Genomic DNA, 21,489 nt, shown 5'->3' with positions numbered 1-21,489 from the left:
TCTGCTGCTATTGGTCCCTTCAGGTTCTCTATCTACAACAATATAACAGTCAGTCAGCCTCTCTGCTGCTATTGGTCCCTTCAGGTTCTCTATCTACAACAATATAACAGTCAGTCAGCCTCTCTGCTGCTATTGGCCCCTTCAGGTTCTACAACACAACAATATAACAGTCAGTCAGCCTCTCTGCTGCTATTGGTCCCTTCAGGTTCTCTATCTACAACAATATAACAGTCAGTCAGCCTCTCTGCTGCTATTGGTCCCTTCAGGTTCTCTAACTACAACAATATAACAGTCAGTCAGCCTCTCTGCTGCTATAGGCCCCTTCAGGTTCTCTATCTAGAACACAACAATATAACAGTCAGTCAGCCTCTCTGCTGCTATTGGTCCCTTCAGGTTCTCTATCTACAACAATATAACAGTCAGTCAGCCTCTCTGCTGCTATTGGTCCCTTCAGGTTCTCTATCTACAACACAACAATATAACAGTCAGTCAGCCTCTCTGCTGCTATAGGCCTCTTCAGGTTCTCTAGCTACAACAATATAACAGTCAGTCAGCCTCTCTGCTGCTATTGGTCCCTTCAGGTTCTACAACACAACAATATAACAGTCAGTCAGCCTCTCTGCTGCTATTGGTCCCTTCAGGTTCTACAACACAACAATATAACAGTCAGTCAGCCTCTCTGCTGCTATAGGCCCCTTCAGGTTCTCTATCTACAACAATATAACAGTCAGTCAGCCTCTCTGCTGCTGCTATTGGCCCCTTCAGGTTCTCTATCTACAACACAACAATATAACAGTCAGTCAGCCTCTCTGCTGCTATTGGTCCCTTCAGGTTCTCTATCTACAACACAACAATATAACAGTCAGTCAGCCTCTCTGCTGCTATAGGCCCCTTCAGGTTCTCTATCTACAACAATATAACAGTCAGTCAGCCTCTCTGCTGCTATTGGTCCCTTCAGGTTCTACAACACAACAATATAACAGTCAGTCAGCCTCTCTGCTGCTATTGGTCCCTTCAGGTTCTACAACACAACAATATAACAGTCAGTCAGCCTCTCTGCTGCTATTGGTCCCTTCAGGTTCTACAACACAACAATATAACAGTCAGTCAGCCTCTCTGCTGCTATTGGTCCCTTCAGGTTCTACAACACAACAATATAACAGTCAGTCAGCCTCTCTGCTGCTATAGGCCCCTTCAGGTTCTCTATCTACAACAATATAACAGTCAGTCAGCCTCTCTGCTGCTATAGGCCCCTTCAGGTTCTCTATCTACAACAATATAACAGTCAGTCAGCCTCTCTGCTGCTATTGGTCCCTTCAGATTCTACAACACAACAATATAACAGTCAGTCAGCCTCTCTGCTGCTATTGGTCCCTTCAGGTTCTCTATCTACAACACAACAATATAACAGTCAGTCAGCCTCTCTGGCTATTGGTCCCTTCAGGTTCTCTATCTACAACACAACAATATAACAGTCAGTCAGCCTCTCTGCTGCTATAGGCCCCTTCAGGTTCTCTATCTACAACAATATAACAGTCAGTCAGCCTCTCTGCTGCTATTGGTCCCTTCAGGTTCTACAACACAACAATATAACAGTCAGTCAGCCTCTCTGCTGCTATTGGTCCCTTCAGGTTCTACAACACAACAATATAACAGTCAGTCAGCCTCTCTGCTGCTATAGGCCCCTTCAGGTTCTCTATCTACAACAATATAACAGTCAGTCAGCCTCTCTGCTGCTGCTATTGGCCCCTTCAGGTTCTCTATCTACAACACAACAATATAACATTCAGTCAGCCTCTTTGCTGCTATTGGTCCCTTCAGGTTCTCTATCTACAACAATATAACAGTCAGTCAGCCTCTCTGCTGCTATTGGCCCCTTCAGGTTCTACAACACAACAATATAACAGTCAGTCAGCCTCTCTGCTGCTATTGGTCCCTTCAGGTTCTCTATCTACAACAATATAACAGTCAGTCAGCCTCTCTGCTGCTATTGGTCCCTTCAGGTTCTACAACACAACAATATAACAGTCAGTCAGCCTCTCTGCTGCTATTGGCCCCTTCAGGTTCTCTATCTACAACAATATAACAGTCAGTCAGCCTCTCTGCTGCTATAGGCCCCTTCAGGTTCTCTATCTACAACAATATAACAGTCAGTCAGCCTCTCTGCTGCTATTGGTCCCTTCAGGTTCTCTATCTACAACACAACAATATAACAGTCAGTCCCTCTACTACTACTACAATATTACAGCTAAGGAATGCTCTAACCCTCTACTACTACTACTACTACTACTACTACTATATTACAGCTAAGGAATGCTCTAACCCTCTACTACTACTACTATATTACAGCTAAGGAATGCTCTAACCCTCTACTACTACTACTACTACTACTACTACTATATTACAGCTGAGGAATGCTCTAACCCTCTACTACTACTACTACTACTACTACTACTACTACTACTACTACTACTACTACTATATTACAGCTAAGGAATGCTCTAACCCTCTACTACTACTACTACTACTACTACCACTACTATATTACAGCTAAGGAATGCTCTAACCCTCTACTACTACTACCACTACTATATTACAGCTAAGGAATGCTCTAACCCTCTACTACTACTACTACTATATTACAGCTAAGGAATGCTCTAACCCTCTACTACTACTACTACTACTACTACTACTGCTACTACTACTACTACTATATTACAGCTAAGGAATGCTCTAACCCTCTACTACTACTACTACTACTACTACTATATTACAGCTAAGGAATGCTCTAACCCTCTACTACTACTACTACTATATTACAGCTAAGGAATGCTCTAACCCTCTACTATTACTACTACTACTACTACTACTACTACTACTATATTACAGCTAAGGAATGCTCTAACCCTCTACTACTACTACTATATTACAGCTAAGGAATGCTCTAACCCTCTACTACTACTACTATATTACAGCTAAGGAATGCTCTAACCCTCTACTACTACTACTACTACTACTACTACTACTACTATATTACAGCTAAGGAATGCTCTAACCCTCTACTACTACTACAACTACTACTACTATATTACAGCTAAGGAATGCTCTATCCCTCTACTACTACTACTATATTACAACTAAGGAATGCTCTAACCCTCTACTACTACTACAACTACTACTACTATATTACAGCTGAGGAATGCTCTATCCCTCTACTACTACTACAACTACTACTACTATATTACAGCTAAGGAATGCTCTATCCCTCTACTACTACTACTATATTACAACTAAGGAATGCTCTAACCCTCTACTACTACTACAACTACTACTACTATATTACAACTAAGGAATGCTCTAACCCTCTACTACTACTACTATATTACAACTAAGGAATGCTCTAACCCTCTACTACTACTACTATATTACAGCTAAGGAATGCTCTAACCCTCTACTACTACTACTACTACTACTACTACTATATTACAGCTAAGGAATGCTTGTCGTGGAAAATTCAGAATTGGTTGGTAACATTTGTAAGATGTTTTATATTCATCAAATGTGTGTAAATTACTTCTCATCAGAATGGTATTTTTGTATAATACTGTGGCGAGGTTGCAGTTATCTGTTCTATGTCGAGACTAAGTTGCATGGGCCGCAGAGAGGGGAGAGGTCAAAGTGTCATCATGTGTAAACATATCTTTCACTCCCTACCTTTCCCAGTGGGGAAAGGAGGGTGGCAGTGTCTGGAATCATTCTATGCTCCCTCTAATGTTGTTTCTATCTTAACCTATAGCCTCACTCTCCTCTCCGTGAGTTTGTCCAGGAGTTTGTATTTAGAGTTGGTTGTATCTAAATGACAATTTGATATATGCCTGTTGATATGGAGGATTGGTTTATGGTTCTGGGTTTGAGTAAGGAGACAAAGCTGAACAATTTATTATGTCTATGCTGTCTGACTATGTGTGTTCTTTGCTATTAAAGGATCTCAGCTGCAATGTATGAGGGGCTCTCAGAGAATTCATTGAGAGACACTGAATTTATCTGAGAGTCACAGGATTGTGATAGAGCTGATATAATTAAAGATGGACTTTGATAACTAACTCTGACTTGTGTGTGGTTTGCTCCCATGATTTGGTAAAATTTCCACGACATGCTCTAACCCTCTACTACTACTACTATATTACAGCTGAGGAATGCTCTAACCCTCTACTACTACTACTACTACTACTACAATATTACAGCTAAGGAATGCTCTAACCCTCTACTTCTACTACTACTACTACTACTACAATATTACAGCTAAGGAATGCTCTAACCCTCTACTACTACTGGAATATTACAGCTAAGGAATACTCTAACCCTCTACTACTACTACTACTACTACTACTACTATATTACAGCTAAGGAATGCTCTAACCCTCTACTTCTACTACTACTACTACTACTACAATATTACAGCTAAGGAATGCTCTAACCCTCTACTACTACTGGAATATTACAGCTAAGGAATACTCTAACCCTCTACTACTACTACTACTACTACTACTACTATATTACAGCTAAGGAATGCTCTAACCCTCTACTACTACTACTACTACTACTACTACTACAATATTACAGCTAAGGAATGCTCTAACCCTCTACTACTACTGGAATATTACAGCTAAGGAATACTCTAACCCTCTACTACTACTACTACTACTACTATATTACAGCTAAGGAATGCTCTAACCCTCTACTACTACTGGAATATTACAGCTAAGGAATACTCTAACCCTCTACTACTACTACTACTACTACTACTACTACTACTACAATATTACAGCTAAGGAATGCTCTAACCCTCTACTACTACTACTACTACTACAATATTACAGCTAAGGAATACTCTAACCCTCTACTACTACTACTACTACTACTACTACTACTACTACTACTACAATATTACAGCTAAGGAATGCTCTAACCCTCTACTACTACTACTACTGGAATATTACAGCTAAGGAATACTCTAACCCTCTACTGTTAATAATATGAATACTATATAACTAGTATATTATGACCATATAATGACTATATAACTAGTATATTATGACTACATTAATACTATATAACTAGTATATTATGACTATATTAAAACTATATAACTAGTATATCATGACTATATAACTAGTATAGTATGACTATATTAATACTAAATAACTAGTATATTATGACTACATTAATACTATATAACTAGTATATTATGACTACATAACTAGTATATTATGACTATATAACTAGTATATTATGACTATATAACTAGTATATTATGACTATATAACTAGTATATTAATACTATATAACTAGTATATTATGACTATTATGACTATATAACTAGTATATTATGACTATATAACTAGTATATCATGACTATATAACTAGTATAGTATGACTATATTAATACTAAATAACTAGTATATTATGACTACATTAATACTATATAACTAGTATATTATGACTACATAACTAGTATATTATGACTATATAACTAGTATATTATGACCATATAATGACTATATAACTAGTATATTATGACTACATTAATACTATATAACTAGTATATTATGACTACATAACTAGTATATTATGACTATATAACTTATATATTGTGACTATATAACCAGTATATTATGACTACATGAATACTATATAACTAGTATATTATGACTATATAACTAGTATATTATGACTATATAACTAGTATATTATGACTATATAACTAGTATATTAATACTATATAACTACTATATTATGACTATATAACTACTATATTAATACTATATAACTAGTATATTATGACTATATAACTATTATATTATGACTATATAACTAGTATATTATGACTATATAACTAGTATATTAATACTATATAACTAGCATATTATGACTATATAACTACTATATTAATACTATATAACTAGTATATTATGACTATATAACTAGTATATTATGACTATATAACTAGTATATTATGACTATATAACTAGTATATTATGACTATATAACTAGTATATTAATACTATATAACTAGCATATTATGACTATATAACTACTATATTAATACTATATAACTAGTATATTATGACTATATAACTAGTATATTATGACTATATAACTAGTATATTATGACTATATAACTAGTATATTAATACTATATAACTAGCATATTATGACTATATAACTAGTATATTAATACTATATAACTAGTATATTATGACTATATAACTAGTATATTATGACTATATAACTAGTACATTATGACTATATAACTAGTATATTAATACTATATAACTAGTATATTATGACTATATAACCAGTATATTAATACTATATAACTAGTATATTCATACTATACAACTAGTATATTAATACTATATAACTAGTATATTAATACTATATAACTAGTATATTAATACTATATAACTATATTAATACTATATACCTAGTATATTATGACTATATACCTAGTATATTAATACTATATAACTAGTATATTAATACTATATAACTAGTATATTATGACTATATAACTAGTATATTAATACTATATAACTAGTATATTATGACTATATAACTAGTATATTAATACTATATAACTAGTATATTATGACTATATAACTAGTATATTAATACTATATAACTAGTATATTATGACTATATAACTAGTATATTATGACTATATAACTAGTACATTATGACTATATAACTAGTACATTATGACTATATAACTAGTATATTAATACTATATAACTAGTATATTATGACTATATAACTAGTACATTATGACTATATAACTAGTATATTATGACTATATAACTCACCGCCAGTATCTCTTCACACTCTCTCTTTCTGAGACAATCTCCCAGGTGTAGCAGCAGGTCTCTGGGTTTGATCAGTTTTGTGAAGCGGGGTTCTATTCGGTCCAGAAGCACTCTGTGTTCCTTGGTGCTCTCCAGGGTCTGAAAGTCCCACCCCTTCAGGGCCTCACACAGACCCTTATAGTCTAGAGACAACAACATTAGCAACAATATCAAGCAGGGCCTGGTACCATCCCAATTCGTCCAGAAGACAGACAGACAGATAGACAGACAGACCACACACACACACACACACACACACACACACACACACCTTCTGCTTCCAGGGCATCTAGCAGGGCCTGGTACCATCCCAGTTCGTCCAGGAGACACACCTGGTCTAGAAACACCTGGGCTGCTGCCGTCACAGACTTACTCTCCTCTGATAGGATCCTCTCTGCAACCTCTGGAACGCGGAACACCAAAGGTTCATTTCAGGAGAAGAAGAGGAAAGGTTGCCTAGCGACTAAGAGCTCACTTGAGCAAATTGCTGCTGGAAGTCCCTGTGTCTGCTAAATGACTACAATGTATCCTACATGTGAAATGAGAGGGGGAGGAGAGACCGTAAAGCGGAATAAGGGCAGAAAAGCTAGAATTGCTGTACTTTGACACTTTCTAGTGGTGTAAAGATGGAAGTGACGGTGTTGTGCCGAAAAGCTCCTCCCCCTCCCAGAATCCCCCTCCCCCCTTCACGAGCACGCACTCAATTCTTCACTGCTGCAACTAGATTGCTAGTTTGGGATTTCTGTTCATGTCAGGCTGCGTTTAATTTTATTTGGTTTATGTCGGGTTGATCGCGGGGGAGGCGCTAGTAATGTCTGCAGTCTTCGGTTTGGCTATTTGTTTCAAGTGTATTAGCCTATTAATTGTTCATTTTGGTTGCCTATCCTGATGTGAAGTTTGTTCTATAGAAAGTATTTGACTCTAGCCACAAAGTTAAGGAAATTAGAGGGGGGGGGATTTCGGCAAGGCTATTTTCTTGCCTGACAATTCTCCCCACCCCCCTTCTATTTTAGGACTGCAAGGCCTGGCACATGTCATAATCATTTTTGGTGACCAATCATACCCTCTGATGTGTGCCACAGGAAGTATTAGACTCTAGTCACAACAGGAAGTGGTTATTCAGAGCCCTCTACTGTCCTCTCTACCCGTCCCTCAGTCCCCCCCATCCCATCCTGCTGTTCCTACATATGTTGTAAACTTTTTCTGTCTTAGTTTATTAAGAATGTAGGTACAGTAGTAATAATAAAATAATAACAACAATAATAAATCAAAAAATGTGTACTCTGGGACGAAAATAAATGTTCAAAGATATAAGTCGACATGAGAGCATATCCACAATCACAGTAAACTGGGATAATAGGATAGGAATAGGACACCCCCAGCACCTCCACCATCCCTTCCCCCTCTATAGGACGCCCCCAGCATATCCACAATCACAGTAAACTGGGATAATAGGATAGGAATAGGACACCCCCAGCACCTCCACCATCCCTTCCCCTTTATAGGACACCCAGCATATCCACAATCACAGTAAACTGGGATACTAGGATAGGAATAGGACACCCCCAGCACCTCCACCATCCCTTCCCCCTCTATAGGACACCCCCAGCATATCCACAATCACAGTAAACTGGGATACTAGGATAGGAATAGGACACCCCCAGCACCTCCACCATCCCTTCCCCCTCTATAGGACACCCCCAGCATATCCACAATCACAGTAAACTGGGATAATAGGATAGGAATAGGACACCCCCAGCACCTCCACCATCCCTTCCCCCTCTATAGGACACCCCAGCATATCCACAATCACAGTAAACTGGGATACTAGGATAGGAATAGGACACCCCAGCACCTCCACCATCCCTTCCCCCTCTATAGGACACCCCAGCATATCCACAATCACAGTAAACTGGGATACTAGGATAGGAATAGGACACCCCCAGCACCTCCACCATCCCTTCCCCCTCTATAGGACACCCCCAGCATATCCACAATCACAGTAAACTGGGATACTAGGATAGGAATAGGACACCCCCAGCACCTCCACCATCCCTTCCCCCTCTATAGGACACCCCCAGCACCTCCACCATCCCTTCCCCCTCTATAGGACACCCCCAGCACCTCCACCATCCCTTCCCCCTCTATAGGACACCCCCAGCATATCCACAATCACAGTAAACTGGGATAATAGGATAGGAATAGGACACCCCAGCACCTCCACCATCCCTTCCCCCTCTATAGGACACCCCCAGCATATCCACAATCACAGTAAACTGGGATAATAGGATAGGAATAGGACACCCCCAGCACCTCCACCATCCCTTCCCCTCTATAGGACACCCCCAGCATATCCACAATCACAGTAAACTGGGATAATAGGATAGGAATAGGACACCCCAGCACCTCCACCATCCCTTCCCCCTCCATAGGACACCCCCAGCACCTCCATCAACCCTCCATAGGACACCCCCAGCACCTCCACCATCCCTCCATAGGACACCCCCAGCACCTCCACCATCCCTCCATAGGACACCCCCAGCACCATCAACCCTCAATAGGACACCCCCAGCACCTCCACCATCCCTCAATAGGACATCCCCAGCACCATCAACCCTCAATAGGACACCCCCAGCACCTCCACCATCCCTTCACCCTCAATAGGACACCCCTAGCACCTCCACCATCCCTTCCCCTCCATAGGACACCCCCAGCACCTCCACCATCCCCATCAACCCTCCACAGGACACCCCCAGCACCTCCACAATCCCCATCAACCTCCCCCCACCCCTCAGCCACAAAACACAAATGATAATAATTATAGAAATTTTAAAAATACAATAATATAGACCAAGATTATTATACACCTACATGTGCAGTACATACATATACATAAACATATTCACAGGACAATCAACTTTTCCTACATTAGATATGCAGGTGACGTCTGAGTATGCAACATCCATCTGAGTGACAGCACATAATCAGCAACACGGAGATGCTTCTTCATCCGAGGGAATACCTGCCCATTCTCATATTTACATCATCCCAGGTGATCACATGTCATTTACATTTCAGCCCTAAGGAATACCTGGCCATTCTCATTGTTACATCATCCCAGGTGATCACATGTCATTTACATTTCAGCCCTAAGGAATACCTGGCCATTCTCATTGTTACATCATCCCAGGTGATCACATGTCATTTACATTCCAGCTCTAAGGAATGCCTGGCCATTCTCATTGTTACATCATCCCAGGTGATCACGTCATTTACATTCCAGCTCTAAGGAATGCCTGGCCATTCTCATTGTTACATCATCCCAGGTGATCACGTCATTTACATTCCAGCTCTAAGGAATGCCTGGCCATTCTCATTGTTACATCATCCCAGGTGATCACGTCATTTACATTCCAGCTCTAAGGAATACCTGGCCATTCTCATTGTTACATCATCCCAGGTGATCACATGTCATTTACATTCCAGCTCTAAGGAATACCTGGCCATTCTCATTGTTACATCATCCCAGGTGATCACATGACATTTACATTCCAGATCCTTGTCAGCTCCAGATTTGACTACTTCAACTCACACCCTGCTGGACTGCCTGCATTCTCAGATTCCCCTCCACTGATTAGCACCCTATTGCAGCTCACATGATGTTCAGGATTCTAATTCTAGCCTACAGGGCCAGAAAACGACCAGCTCCTTCATACCTCTCGGTGTCACGCCCTGGTCAAAGTATTTTGTGTTTATCTTTATGTATTTGGTCAGGCCAGGGTGTGGCATGGGGTTTTTGTAATTGTGGTGTGTTTGTCTTGGGGTTTTGGTGGTGGTATTGGGATTGTAGCTTAGTGGGTTGTCTAGCAAGGTCTATGGCTGTCTGGAGTGGTTCTCAATCAGAGGCAGGTGCTTATCGTTGTCTCTGATTGGGAACCATATTTAGGCAGCCATATTCTTTGAGTTTGTCGTGGGTGATTGTCCTTAGTGTCTTACTTATACTCTCTGTTAGTTTGCACTAGATAGGCTGTTTTTCGGTTTTCATTACGTTTATTGTTTTGTCGTGTTTAGTGTTTAGTCGTGTTTAGTGTTTAGTCGTGTTTACGTTTTGTTTAATAAATATGGATCGCAATCGACACGCTGCAGTTTGGTCCGACTCTCCTTCATCACCACTAGAAAACCGTTACAGAATCACCCACCACCAACGGACCAAGCAGCGTGTTAACAGGCAGGAACCACAGGAGAGGCAACAGAGGCAGCAGCAGCAGGAGCAGCAGCAGCTGCAGTGGGAGAGGCTGCACCACCTGGAGAAATGGACATGGGAGGAAGAACTGGACGGTAAAGGACCCTGGGCTCAGCCTGGAGAATATCGCCGCCCCAAGGAAGAACTGGAGGCGGCGAAAGCTGAGAGGCGCAGATATGAGGAGGCAGCACGGCGTAGCGGATGGAAGCCTGAGAATCAGCCCCAAAAATTTCTTGGGGGCTCAGGGAGAGTGTGGCAGAGTCAGGAGTCAGACCTGAGCCAACTCTCCCTGTTTATCGTGAGGAGCCAAGGAGGAGACCAGAACCAGAGACTGTGAAGGAGTTAATGGGGAAATTGGAGGAGAGAGAAATGAGGGAGTTGCTGTGTTGGTGCTTTTTGCATGGAATTCGCCCGACGGAACGTGTTGGGGATTTGATGGCACCTGGGTTAGCGCTCCATACTCGTCCTGAGGTGCGTGTTAGTCGGCTGGTGAAGTTGGTGCCAGCCTCACGCACCAGGCCTCCTGTGCACATCCCTAGCCTTGCACATCCTGTGCCAACACTGCTCTCAAGATCTCCAGTACGCCTTCACGGTCTAGCCCATCCTGTGCCACCTCCACACTCCAGTCCTCCGGTAGCAGCTCCCCGCTCCAGGCTTCCTGTGCGTGTCCTCGGTCCAGTACCACCAGTACCAGCACCACGCATCAGGCCTACAGTGCGCCTCGCCTCTCTAGCGCTGTTAGAGCTTTCCTCATCTCCAGCGCTGCCGGAGCCTCCCGCCTGTTCAGCGCAGCCAGAGCCTTCCTCCTCTACAGCGCTGCCGGAGCCTCCCGCCTGTTTAGCGCAGCCAGAGCCTTTCTCCTCTCCTGCGCTGCCGGAGTCTCCCGCCTATCTAGCGCTGTTAGAGCCTTCCTCATCTCCAGCGCTGCCAGAGTCTCCCGCCTGTTTAGCGCAGCCAGAGCCTTCCTCCTCTACAGCGCTGCCGGAGCCTCCCGCCTGTTTAGCGCAGCCAGAGCCTTTCTCCTCTCCTACGCTGCCGGAGTCTCCCGCCTGTTCAGCGCAGCCAGAGCCTTTCTCCTCTCCTACGCTGCCGGAGTCTCCCGCCTGTTCAGCGCAGCCAGAGCTGCCAGTCTACATGGAGCAGCCAGAGCTGCCAGTCTGCATGAAGCAGCCAGAGCTGTCAGTCTGCATGGAACAGTCAGAGCTGTCAGTCTGCATGGAGCAGCCAGAGCTGTCAGTCTACATGAAGCAGCCCGAGCTGCCAGTCTGCATGAAGCAGTCAGTCTACATGGAGCAGCCAGAGCTGTCAGTCCGCATGGAGCAGCCAGAGCTGTCAGTCTACATGAAGCAGCCCGAGCTGCCAGTCTGCATGAAGCAGCCAGTCTACATGGAGCAGCCAGAGCTGTCAGTCTGCATGGAGCAGCCAGAGATGCCAGTCTGCATGAAGCAGCCAGTCTGCATGGAGCAGCCAGAGCTGTCAGTCTGCATGAAGCAGCCCGAGCTGCCAGTCTGCATGAAGCAGCCAGTCTACATGGAGCAGCCAGAGCTGCCAGTCTGCATGAAGCAGCCAGAGCTGTCAGTCTGCATGGAACAGTCAGAGCTGTCAGTCTGCATGGAGCAGCCAGAGCTGTCAGTCTACATGAAGCAGCCCGAGCTGCCAGTCTGCATGAAGCAGTCAGTCTACATGGAGCAGCCAGAGCTGTCAGTCCGCATGGAGCAGCCAGAGCTGTCAGTCTACATGAAGCAGCCCGAGCTGCCAGTCTGCATGAAGCAGCCAGTCTACATGGAGCAGCCAGAGATGTCAGTCTGCATGAAGCAGCCAGAGCTGTCAGTCTGCATAGAGCAGCCAGTCTGCATGGAGCTGCCAGTCTGCATGGAGCTGCCAGTCTGCATGGAGCTGCCAGTCTGCAAGGAGCTGTCAGTCTGCACGGAGCTGTCAGTCTGCACGGAGCTGCCAGTCTGTAAGGAGCTGCCAGTCTGCAAGGAGCTGCCAGTCAGCCCGGAGCCGCCAGAGCGGTCAGTCTGTAAGAAGCCGCCAGAGCTGTCAGCCTATATGGAGCAGCTAGTGCCGCCAGTCTGCCCAGCGCCGCCAGTGCCCCCAGTCTGCCCAGCGTCGCCAGTCTGCCCAGCGCCGTCAGTTTGCCCAGCATCGCCAGTCTGCCCAGCATCGCCAGTCTGCCCAGCGTCGCCAGTCTGCCCAGCGCCGTCAGTCTGCCCAGCATCGCCAGTCTGCCCAGCATCGCCAGTCTGCCCAGCGTCGTCAGTCTGCCCAGCGTCGTCAGTCTGCCCAGCGTCGTCAGTCTGCCCAGCACCGCCAGTCTGCCCAGCACCGCCAGTATGCCCAGCGCCGCCAGTCTGCCCAGCGCCGCCAGTCTGCCCAGCAACGCCAGTCTGCCCAGCGCCGCCAGTCTGCCCAGCGCCGCCAGTCTGCCCAGCGCCGCCAGTCTGCCCAGCGCCGCCAGATCTACCAGTCAGCCAGACTCTTCCAGATCTGCCAGTCAACCAGACTCTTCCAGATCTGCCAGTCAACCAGACTCTTCCAGATCTGCCAGTCAACCAGACTCTTCCAGATCTGCCAGTCAACCAGACTCTTCCAGATCTGCCAGTCAACCAGACTCTTCCAGATCTGCCAGTCAACAAGACTCTTCCAGATCTGCCAGTCAGCCAGGATCTGCCAGTCAGCCAGGATCTGCCAGTCAGCCAGGATCTGCTGAAACCACCAGCCAGCCAGGAGCTGGTAGATCTATCTACCTGCCTGAGCTTCCTCTCACTCCTGAGCTTCCTCTCACTCCTGAGCTTCCTCTCACTCCTGAGCTTCCTCTCACTCCTGAGCTTCCTCTCACTCCTGAGCTTCCTCTCACTCCTGAGCTTCCTCTCACTCCTGAGCTTTCTCTCACTCCCGAGCTTCCCCTCAGTCCCGAGCTGCCTCGGTCCCGAGCTGTCCTTCAGTCCCGATCTGCTCCTCAGTCCAGTGGGATTCTGGGTGGGGACTACTAGGCCATGGTCGGCGGCGGGTGGACTATCCAGGGACGAAGGGAGAGGGGACTAAGACATTAAAGGAGTGGGGTCCACGTCCCCGCGCCGGAGCCGCCACCATGGACAGACGCCCACCCGGACCCTCCCTATTGTTTTGAGGTGCGTTCGGGAGTCCGCACCTTAGGGGGGTTCTGTCACGCCCTGGTCAAAGTATTTTGTGTTTATCTTTATGTATTTGGTCAGGCCAGGGTGTGGCATGGGGTTTTTGTAATTGTGGTGTGTTTGTCTTGGGGTTTTGGTGGTGGTATTGGGATTGTAGCTTAGTGGGTTGTCTAGCAAGGTCTATGGCTGTCTGGAGTGGTTCTCAATCAGAGGCAGGTGCTTATCGTTGTCTCTGATTGGGAACCATATTTAGGCAGCCATATTCTTTGAGTTTGTCATGGGTGATTGTCCTTAGTGTCTTACTTATACTCTCTGTTAGTTTGCACTAGATAGGCTGTTTTTCGGTTTTCATTACGTTTATTGTTTTGTCGTGTTTAGTGTTTAGTCGTGTTTAGTGTTTAGTCGTGTTTACGTTTTGTTTAATAAATATGGATCGCAATCGACACGCTGCAGTTTGGTCCGACTCTCCTTCATCACCACTAGAAAACCGTTACACTCGGCCTGGATAGAGTGTTGTAATGTTGTTCTTTCTCTTTGAAGATTCAGTGGCCAATCACCAGGACTTCCCTGTGTACTGTTACCTAATTGGTTGAATGAGTTGAGCTGCAGGAATCAGAAATGCAAAGTCCCTTGTTGGTTGTAAATGCTGATTATAATATAACCATCTATTCAAAAAGCACTTTGATACAGATGTACTTTTGTACTAGGACCTGTTGCTCTTTGTTTATAATAAAAACATCTGTTTGTTTGTGTTTTTACTGTCACAGTGAACAGGTTAGGTAGCAGTTTTCTACTTTATCATATTGCACATGTTACATTTTAGAATATGGTAGATTCCATCATGTAATACAACATCTACCATAACATGTATTTATGGTTTCGGCATATACTGTACAAATGGATTATATACTGTATATATACTGCATATACTGTACAAATGGATTATATACTGTATATATACTGCATATACTGTACAAATGGATTATATACTGTATATATACTGCATATACTGTACAAATGGATTATATACTGTATATATACTGCATATACTGTACAAATGGATTATATACTGTATATATACTGCATATACTGTACAAATTGATTATATACTGTATATATACTGCATATACTGTACAAATTGATTATATACTGTATATATACTGCATATACTGTACAAATGAACAACTTACTGTTTATTATCAACATCGTAGATGATAAAGAATGTGATGATACGTTTGTATTTACACCTGTTTTCCAAAACAATACAATACATGTGGCTCGGGGAGAGAAAACGTGTTTATGTGCTGTTGTCTAACTAAGACAGAAGAACGACATACAGAATAGACGTGTGTCATATGTGTGTGTGATATGTGTGTAATGTATGTGTGTGTAATGTATGTGTGTATGATATGTGTGTGTGATATGTGTGTAATGTATGTGTGTGTATGATATGTGTGTATGATATGTGTGTATGATATGTGTGTATGATATGTGTGTATGATATGTGTGTGTATGATATGTGTGTATGATATGTGTGTATGTATGTGTGTGTAATGTATGTGTGTGAATGTATGTGTGTATGATATGTGTGTATGATATGTGTGTATGATATGTGTGTATGATATGTGTGTATGTATGTGTGTATGATATGTGTGTATGATATGTGTGTATGATATGTGTGTATGTATGTGTGTATGATATGTGTGTATGATATGTGTGTATGTATGTGTGTATGATATGTGTGTATGATATGTGTGTATGATATGTGTGTATGATATGTGTGTATGATATGTGTGAATGTATGTGTGTGTAATGTATGTGTGTATGATATGTGTGTATGATATGTGTGTATAATATGTGTGTAATGTATGTGTGTATGATATGTGTGTATGATATGTGTGTATGATATGTGTGTATGATATGTGTGAATGTATGTGTGTATGATATGTGTGTATAATATGTGTGAATGTATGTGTGTATGATATGTGTGTATGATATGTGTGTATGTATGTGTGTGTAATGTATGTGTGTATGATATGTGTGTGAATGATATGTGTGTAATGTATGTGTGTATGATATGTGTATGATATGTGTGTATGTATGTGTGTATAATATGTGTGTAATGTATGTGTGTATGATATGTGTGTATGATATGTGTGTATAATATGTGTGTAATGTATGTGTGTATGTGTGTAATGTATGTGTGTATGATATGTGTGTATGATATGTGTGTATGATATGTGTGTAATGTATGTGTGTATAATATGTGTGTATGTATGTGTGTATGATATGTGTGTAATGTATGTGTGTATGATATGTGATGATATGTGTATGATATGTGTGTATGTGTGTATGATATGTGTGTATGATATGTGTGTATAATATGTGTGTATGTATGTATGTGTGTATATGATATGTGTGTAATGTATGTGTGTATGATATGTGTGTATAATATGTGTAATGTATGTGTGTGTAATGTGTGTGTGTGTAATGTATGTGTGTGTAATGTGTGTGTGTGTAATGTATGTGTGTGTAATGTATGTGTGTGTAATATGTGTGTATGTGTGTGTGTGTAATGTATGTGTGTGTAATGTGTGTGTGTGTAATGTATGTGTGTGTAATGTATGTGTGTATAATATGTGTGTATGTATGTGTGTGTAATGTATGTGTGTGTAATGTATGTGTGTGTAATATGTGTGAATGTATGTGTGTAATGTATGTGTGTGTAATGTATGTGTGTGTAATGTATGTGTGTGTAATATGTGTGAATGTATGTGTGTGTAATGTATGTGTGTGTAATGTATGTGTGTGTAATGTATGTGTGTGTAATGTATGTGTGTGTAATGTATGTGTGTGTAATGTATGTGTGTGTAATGTATGTGTGTGTAATATGTGTGAATGTATGTGTGTGTAATGTATGTGTGTGTAATGTATGTGTGTGTAATGTATGTGTGTGTAATGTATGTGTGTGTAATGTATGTGTGCCTGTCTGTCTGTCTAAACTTGAAAGGTTATGCTGCCACCCCCCCCAAAAAAAAAAGGACTCTGTTCCAAGAAAGTGATTTGGCATTTTATAACTTATTATGCAAAGATTTCCTATTTAATGTTTGTTAACAAACTAAACTTTATGTGATGTTTTGTGTTATTGTGTGATAATATTTGTGTATCATCTTTATTTTCTTAAACATTACAAAATGTTTCTAAAATAAATGTTTGTTTCTTTATGTTCGGCCTTGCCGAAAGCCCCCCCCCCCCTTCTAATTTCCTTAATGTTGTAGCTTAGAGTCCAGTACTTTCTGTGGCACACATCAGAGTCAAATACTTTCCATAGAACACACGTCACATCAGGATAGGCAACCGAAATGAATAATTAATGTATGTGTGTTATATTAAACCATTGAGTAGGGAGTCAAATGTAGGCAAGTAATACTACTACTAGTAATACTACTACTACACTATAGACTACTACACTTGAAACAAATAGCCAAACCGAAAACTTCAGACATTACTAGTGCCTCCCCCACGATAAAAACCGACATAAAAAAATAAAATGAAACGCAGCCTATAAGAACAGAAATCTCAACTAGCAAGCTAGTCGCAGCAGTGAAGAATTGAGTGCGTGCGCGTTCACGTATGTCGCAACGATGAATAATTGAGTGCGTGCGCGTTCACGCGAATGGGAAGTGTTCTGGCTGGGGGGGTCTGGCTGGGGGGGTCTGGCAGGAGGGGTCTGGGACAACGGTGGCAGTCATTTCTCTACATGCAAACCATTTGTCAGCGTTACAGGCCGTGAGACACAAAGGAAAACAAATCATTGTTTTGTAGAATTGCATTCGAAATAAGAACAAAATCATGTAATCAAAAGCTGACCGTGTCTGTCGATATGAAACAGGATAACAAATGGTAAAACAATCGTTAGTAGCTAAAACAACAGGATAGCAAATGTAAAACAACCGTATAGACTACAGTTAGTAGCTAAAACAACAGGATAACAAATGTAAAACAACCGTATAGACTACAGTTAGTAGCTAAAACAGGATAAAAGGTAAAGGAACAGACTACCGTTAGTAGCTAAAGCAACAAAGCGACATTATACATACTGTACCTGGTTGCAGGTAAGTTGTCATGAAGCCTTTGACGTAAGACGGTCGCAAAATATGAATCACGTATTTACTACACCTCTGTAGATTGCTCTTCTCCAACTCATACATGATCGATGAATGATCGATGAACTGATAGCAGAGAGATATTGACTATGTCTCTTGCATTAAGCTGACAGCTGCTCAACGGGTATAGTGGTTTGGTGTTCCGTGATATTGGTCGTACTGACTCAGCTGATCTCCTATAACATGTCAGTGGTAACTACGCCTCAGCCTCGCCAGCCTGAAGAAACGAAACCGAAACTTCCCGAGTGACAATAAAACGAAACACCTGCCTCAGTAAAGTCCCTAGAGGTGGTAGGGTAGTTAGACCCAGATCTAGGATCAGTTTGGACTCGTTACATAACCCATTAGCGAGGGCAACACCAAAAAATACCAAAGATCAGTCTCTATGGTCGTGGTGAACTAATCTGTGCCAAATAACATTCAGTATATACCATACAGGATAGATTAAATTGATCAATAGAGGTGCTGCATCAATGAAATAGCAGAGCATACAAATGACACATTTTTATTTAGGACGAATTCTTTAATTCTAAGAATCTATAAACATAAAGTAATAAAGTACTCATCTATCCAAGGCCCCACACTAGACAGGGAAATAAGGGAGTGACAACGTGAACGAAGGAACAAACCCAACTCACGCGAAGGGCCATTACGAATACATAGGAAGGTTGGTAGGGCCGCACGGCTAGGCCCCTGTTACACAGAAGTGATTAAAATCCTAAAGTACTCTGCCCAGCCAGAGGACGGGACAGAGGCTTTTGCTGCAGGTATTGGGTAAAAGTCAGCACCGTGACACTGTAACCCGGTTTGTGTCCCAAATAACACCAAAGTGCACTACTTTAGACCCTATTCCCTATATAGTGCACTACTTTAGACCCTATTCCCTATATAGTGCACTACTTTAGACCCAATTCCCTATATAGTGCACTACTATAGACCAGAGCCCTATTCCCTATATAGTGCACTACTTTAGACCCAAATTCCCTATATAGTGCACTACTTTAGACCACAACCCTATTCCCTATATAGTGCACTACTATAGACCAGAGCCCTATTCCCTATATAGTGCACTACTATAGACCAGAGCCCTATTCCCTATATAGTGCACTACTTTAGACCCTATTCCCTATATAGTGCACTACTTTAGACCCTATTCCCTATATAGTGCACTACTTTAGACCCTATTCCCTATATAGTGCACTACTTTAGACCCAATTCCCTATATAGTGCACTACTATAGACCAGGGCCCTATTCCCTGTATAGTGCACTACTTTTGACCAGGGCCCTATTCCCTATATAGTGCACTACTTTTGACCAGGGCCCTATTCCCTATATAGTGCACTACTTTAGACCAGAGCCCTATTCCCTATATAGTGCACTACTTTTGACCAGGGCCCTATTCCCTATATAGTGCACTACTATAGACCAGAGCCCTATTCCCTATATAGTGCACTACTACAGACCAGAGCCCTATTCCCTATATAGTACACTACTATAGACCAGAGCCCTATTCCCTATATAGTGCACTACTTTAGACCAGAGCCCTATTCCCTATATAGTACACTACTATAGACCAGAGCCCTATTCCCTATATAGTGCACTACCATAGACCAGAGCCCTATTCCCTATATAGTGCACTACTATAGACCAGAGCCCTATTCCCTATATAGTGCACTACTATAGACCAGAGCCCTATTCCCTATATAGTACACTACTTTAGACCAGAGCCCTATTCCCTATATAGTGCACTACTTTTGACCAGGGCCCTATTCCCTATATAGTGCACTACTTTAGACCAGAGCCCTATTCCCCATATAGTGCACTACTTTAGACCAGAGCCCTATTCCCTATATAGTGCACTACTTTAGACCAGGGCCCTATTCCCTATATAGTACACTACTTTTGAACAGGGCCCTATTCCCTATATAGTGCACTACTTTGGACCAGGGCCCTATTCCCTATATAGTGCACTACCTTTGAACAGGGCCCTATTCCCTATATAGTGCACTACTTTGGACCAGGGCCCTATTCCCTATATAGTGCACTACTTTTGACCAGGGCCCTATTCCCTATATAGTGCACTACTATAGACCAGAGCCCTATTCCCTATATAGTGGTACTACTATAGACCAGAGCCCTATTCCCTATATAGTACACTACTTTAGACCAGAGCCCTATTCCCTATATAGTACACTACTAAATCAAATCAAATCAAATTGTATTTGTCACATACACATGGTTAGCAGATGTTAATGCGAGTGTAGCGAAATGCTTGTGCTTCTAGTTCCGACAATGCAGTAATAACCAACAAGTAATCTAACTAACAATTCCAAAACTACTGTCTTATACACAGTGTAAGGGGATAAAGAATATGTACATAAGGATATATGAATGAGTGATGGTACAGAGCAGCATAGGCAAGATACAGTAGATGATATCGAGTACAGTATATACATATGAGATAAGTATGTAAACCAAGTGGCATAGTTAAAGTGGCTAGTGATACATGTATTACATAAGGATACAGTAGATGATATAGAGTACAGTATATACGTATACATATGAGATGAATAATGTAGGATATGTAAACATTATATTAGGTAGCATTGTTTAAAGTGGCTAGTGATATATTTACATCATTTCCCATCAATTCCCATTATTAAAGTGGCTGGAGTAGAGTCAGTGTCATTGACAGTGTGTTGGCAGTAGCCACTCAATGTTAGTGGTGGCTGTTTAACAGTCTGATGGCCTTGAGATAGAAGCTGTTTTTCAGTCTCTCGGTCCCAGCTTTGATCCACCTGTACTGACCTCGCCTTCTGGACGATAGCGGGGTGAACAGGCAGTGGCTCGGGTGGTTGATGTCCTTGATGATTTTTATGGTCTTCCTGTAGCATCGGGTGGTGTAGGTGTCCTGGAGGGCAGGTAGTTTGCCCCCGGTGATGCGTTGTGCAGACCTCACTACCCTCTGGAGAGCCTTACGGTTGTGGGCGGAGCAGTTGCCGTACCAGGCGGTGATACAGCCCGACAGGATGCTCTC

General features: G+C 42.3%; 1 protein-coding gene across 1 annotated transcript in view; it reads right to left on the bottom strand.

The window, feature by feature from the left end:
• The window catches only part of ddx58 (DEAD (Asp-Glu-Ala-Asp) box polypeptide 58), a 54,164-nt gene extending 35,527 nt beyond the window's left edge, over positions 1-18,637 (bottom strand). Inside the window, 3 exon segments of the mRNA XM_042327984.1 lie at positions 6,867-7,048; positions 7,177-7,308; positions 18,391-18,637. Of these exon segments, the coding sequence (XP_042183918.1) occupies positions 6,867-7,048; positions 7,177-7,308; positions 18,391-18,496 (420 nt within the window). The 5' untranslated portion in view covers positions 18,497-18,637.
• Between the last annotated feature and the right edge of the window lie 2,852 nt (positions 18,638-21,489).

Source organism: Oncorhynchus tshawytscha, linkage group LG10, assembly GCF_018296145.1.
Source record: "Oncorhynchus tshawytscha isolate Ot180627B linkage group LG10, Otsh_v2.0, whole genome shotgun sequence".
Lineage (NCBI taxonomy): Eukaryota > Metazoa > Chordata > Actinopteri > Salmoniformes > Salmonidae > Oncorhynchus > Oncorhynchus tshawytscha.
The sequence above is the reverse complement of the archived record's forward strand: the minus strand, read 5'-3'. Positions and strand labels throughout refer to the sequence as shown.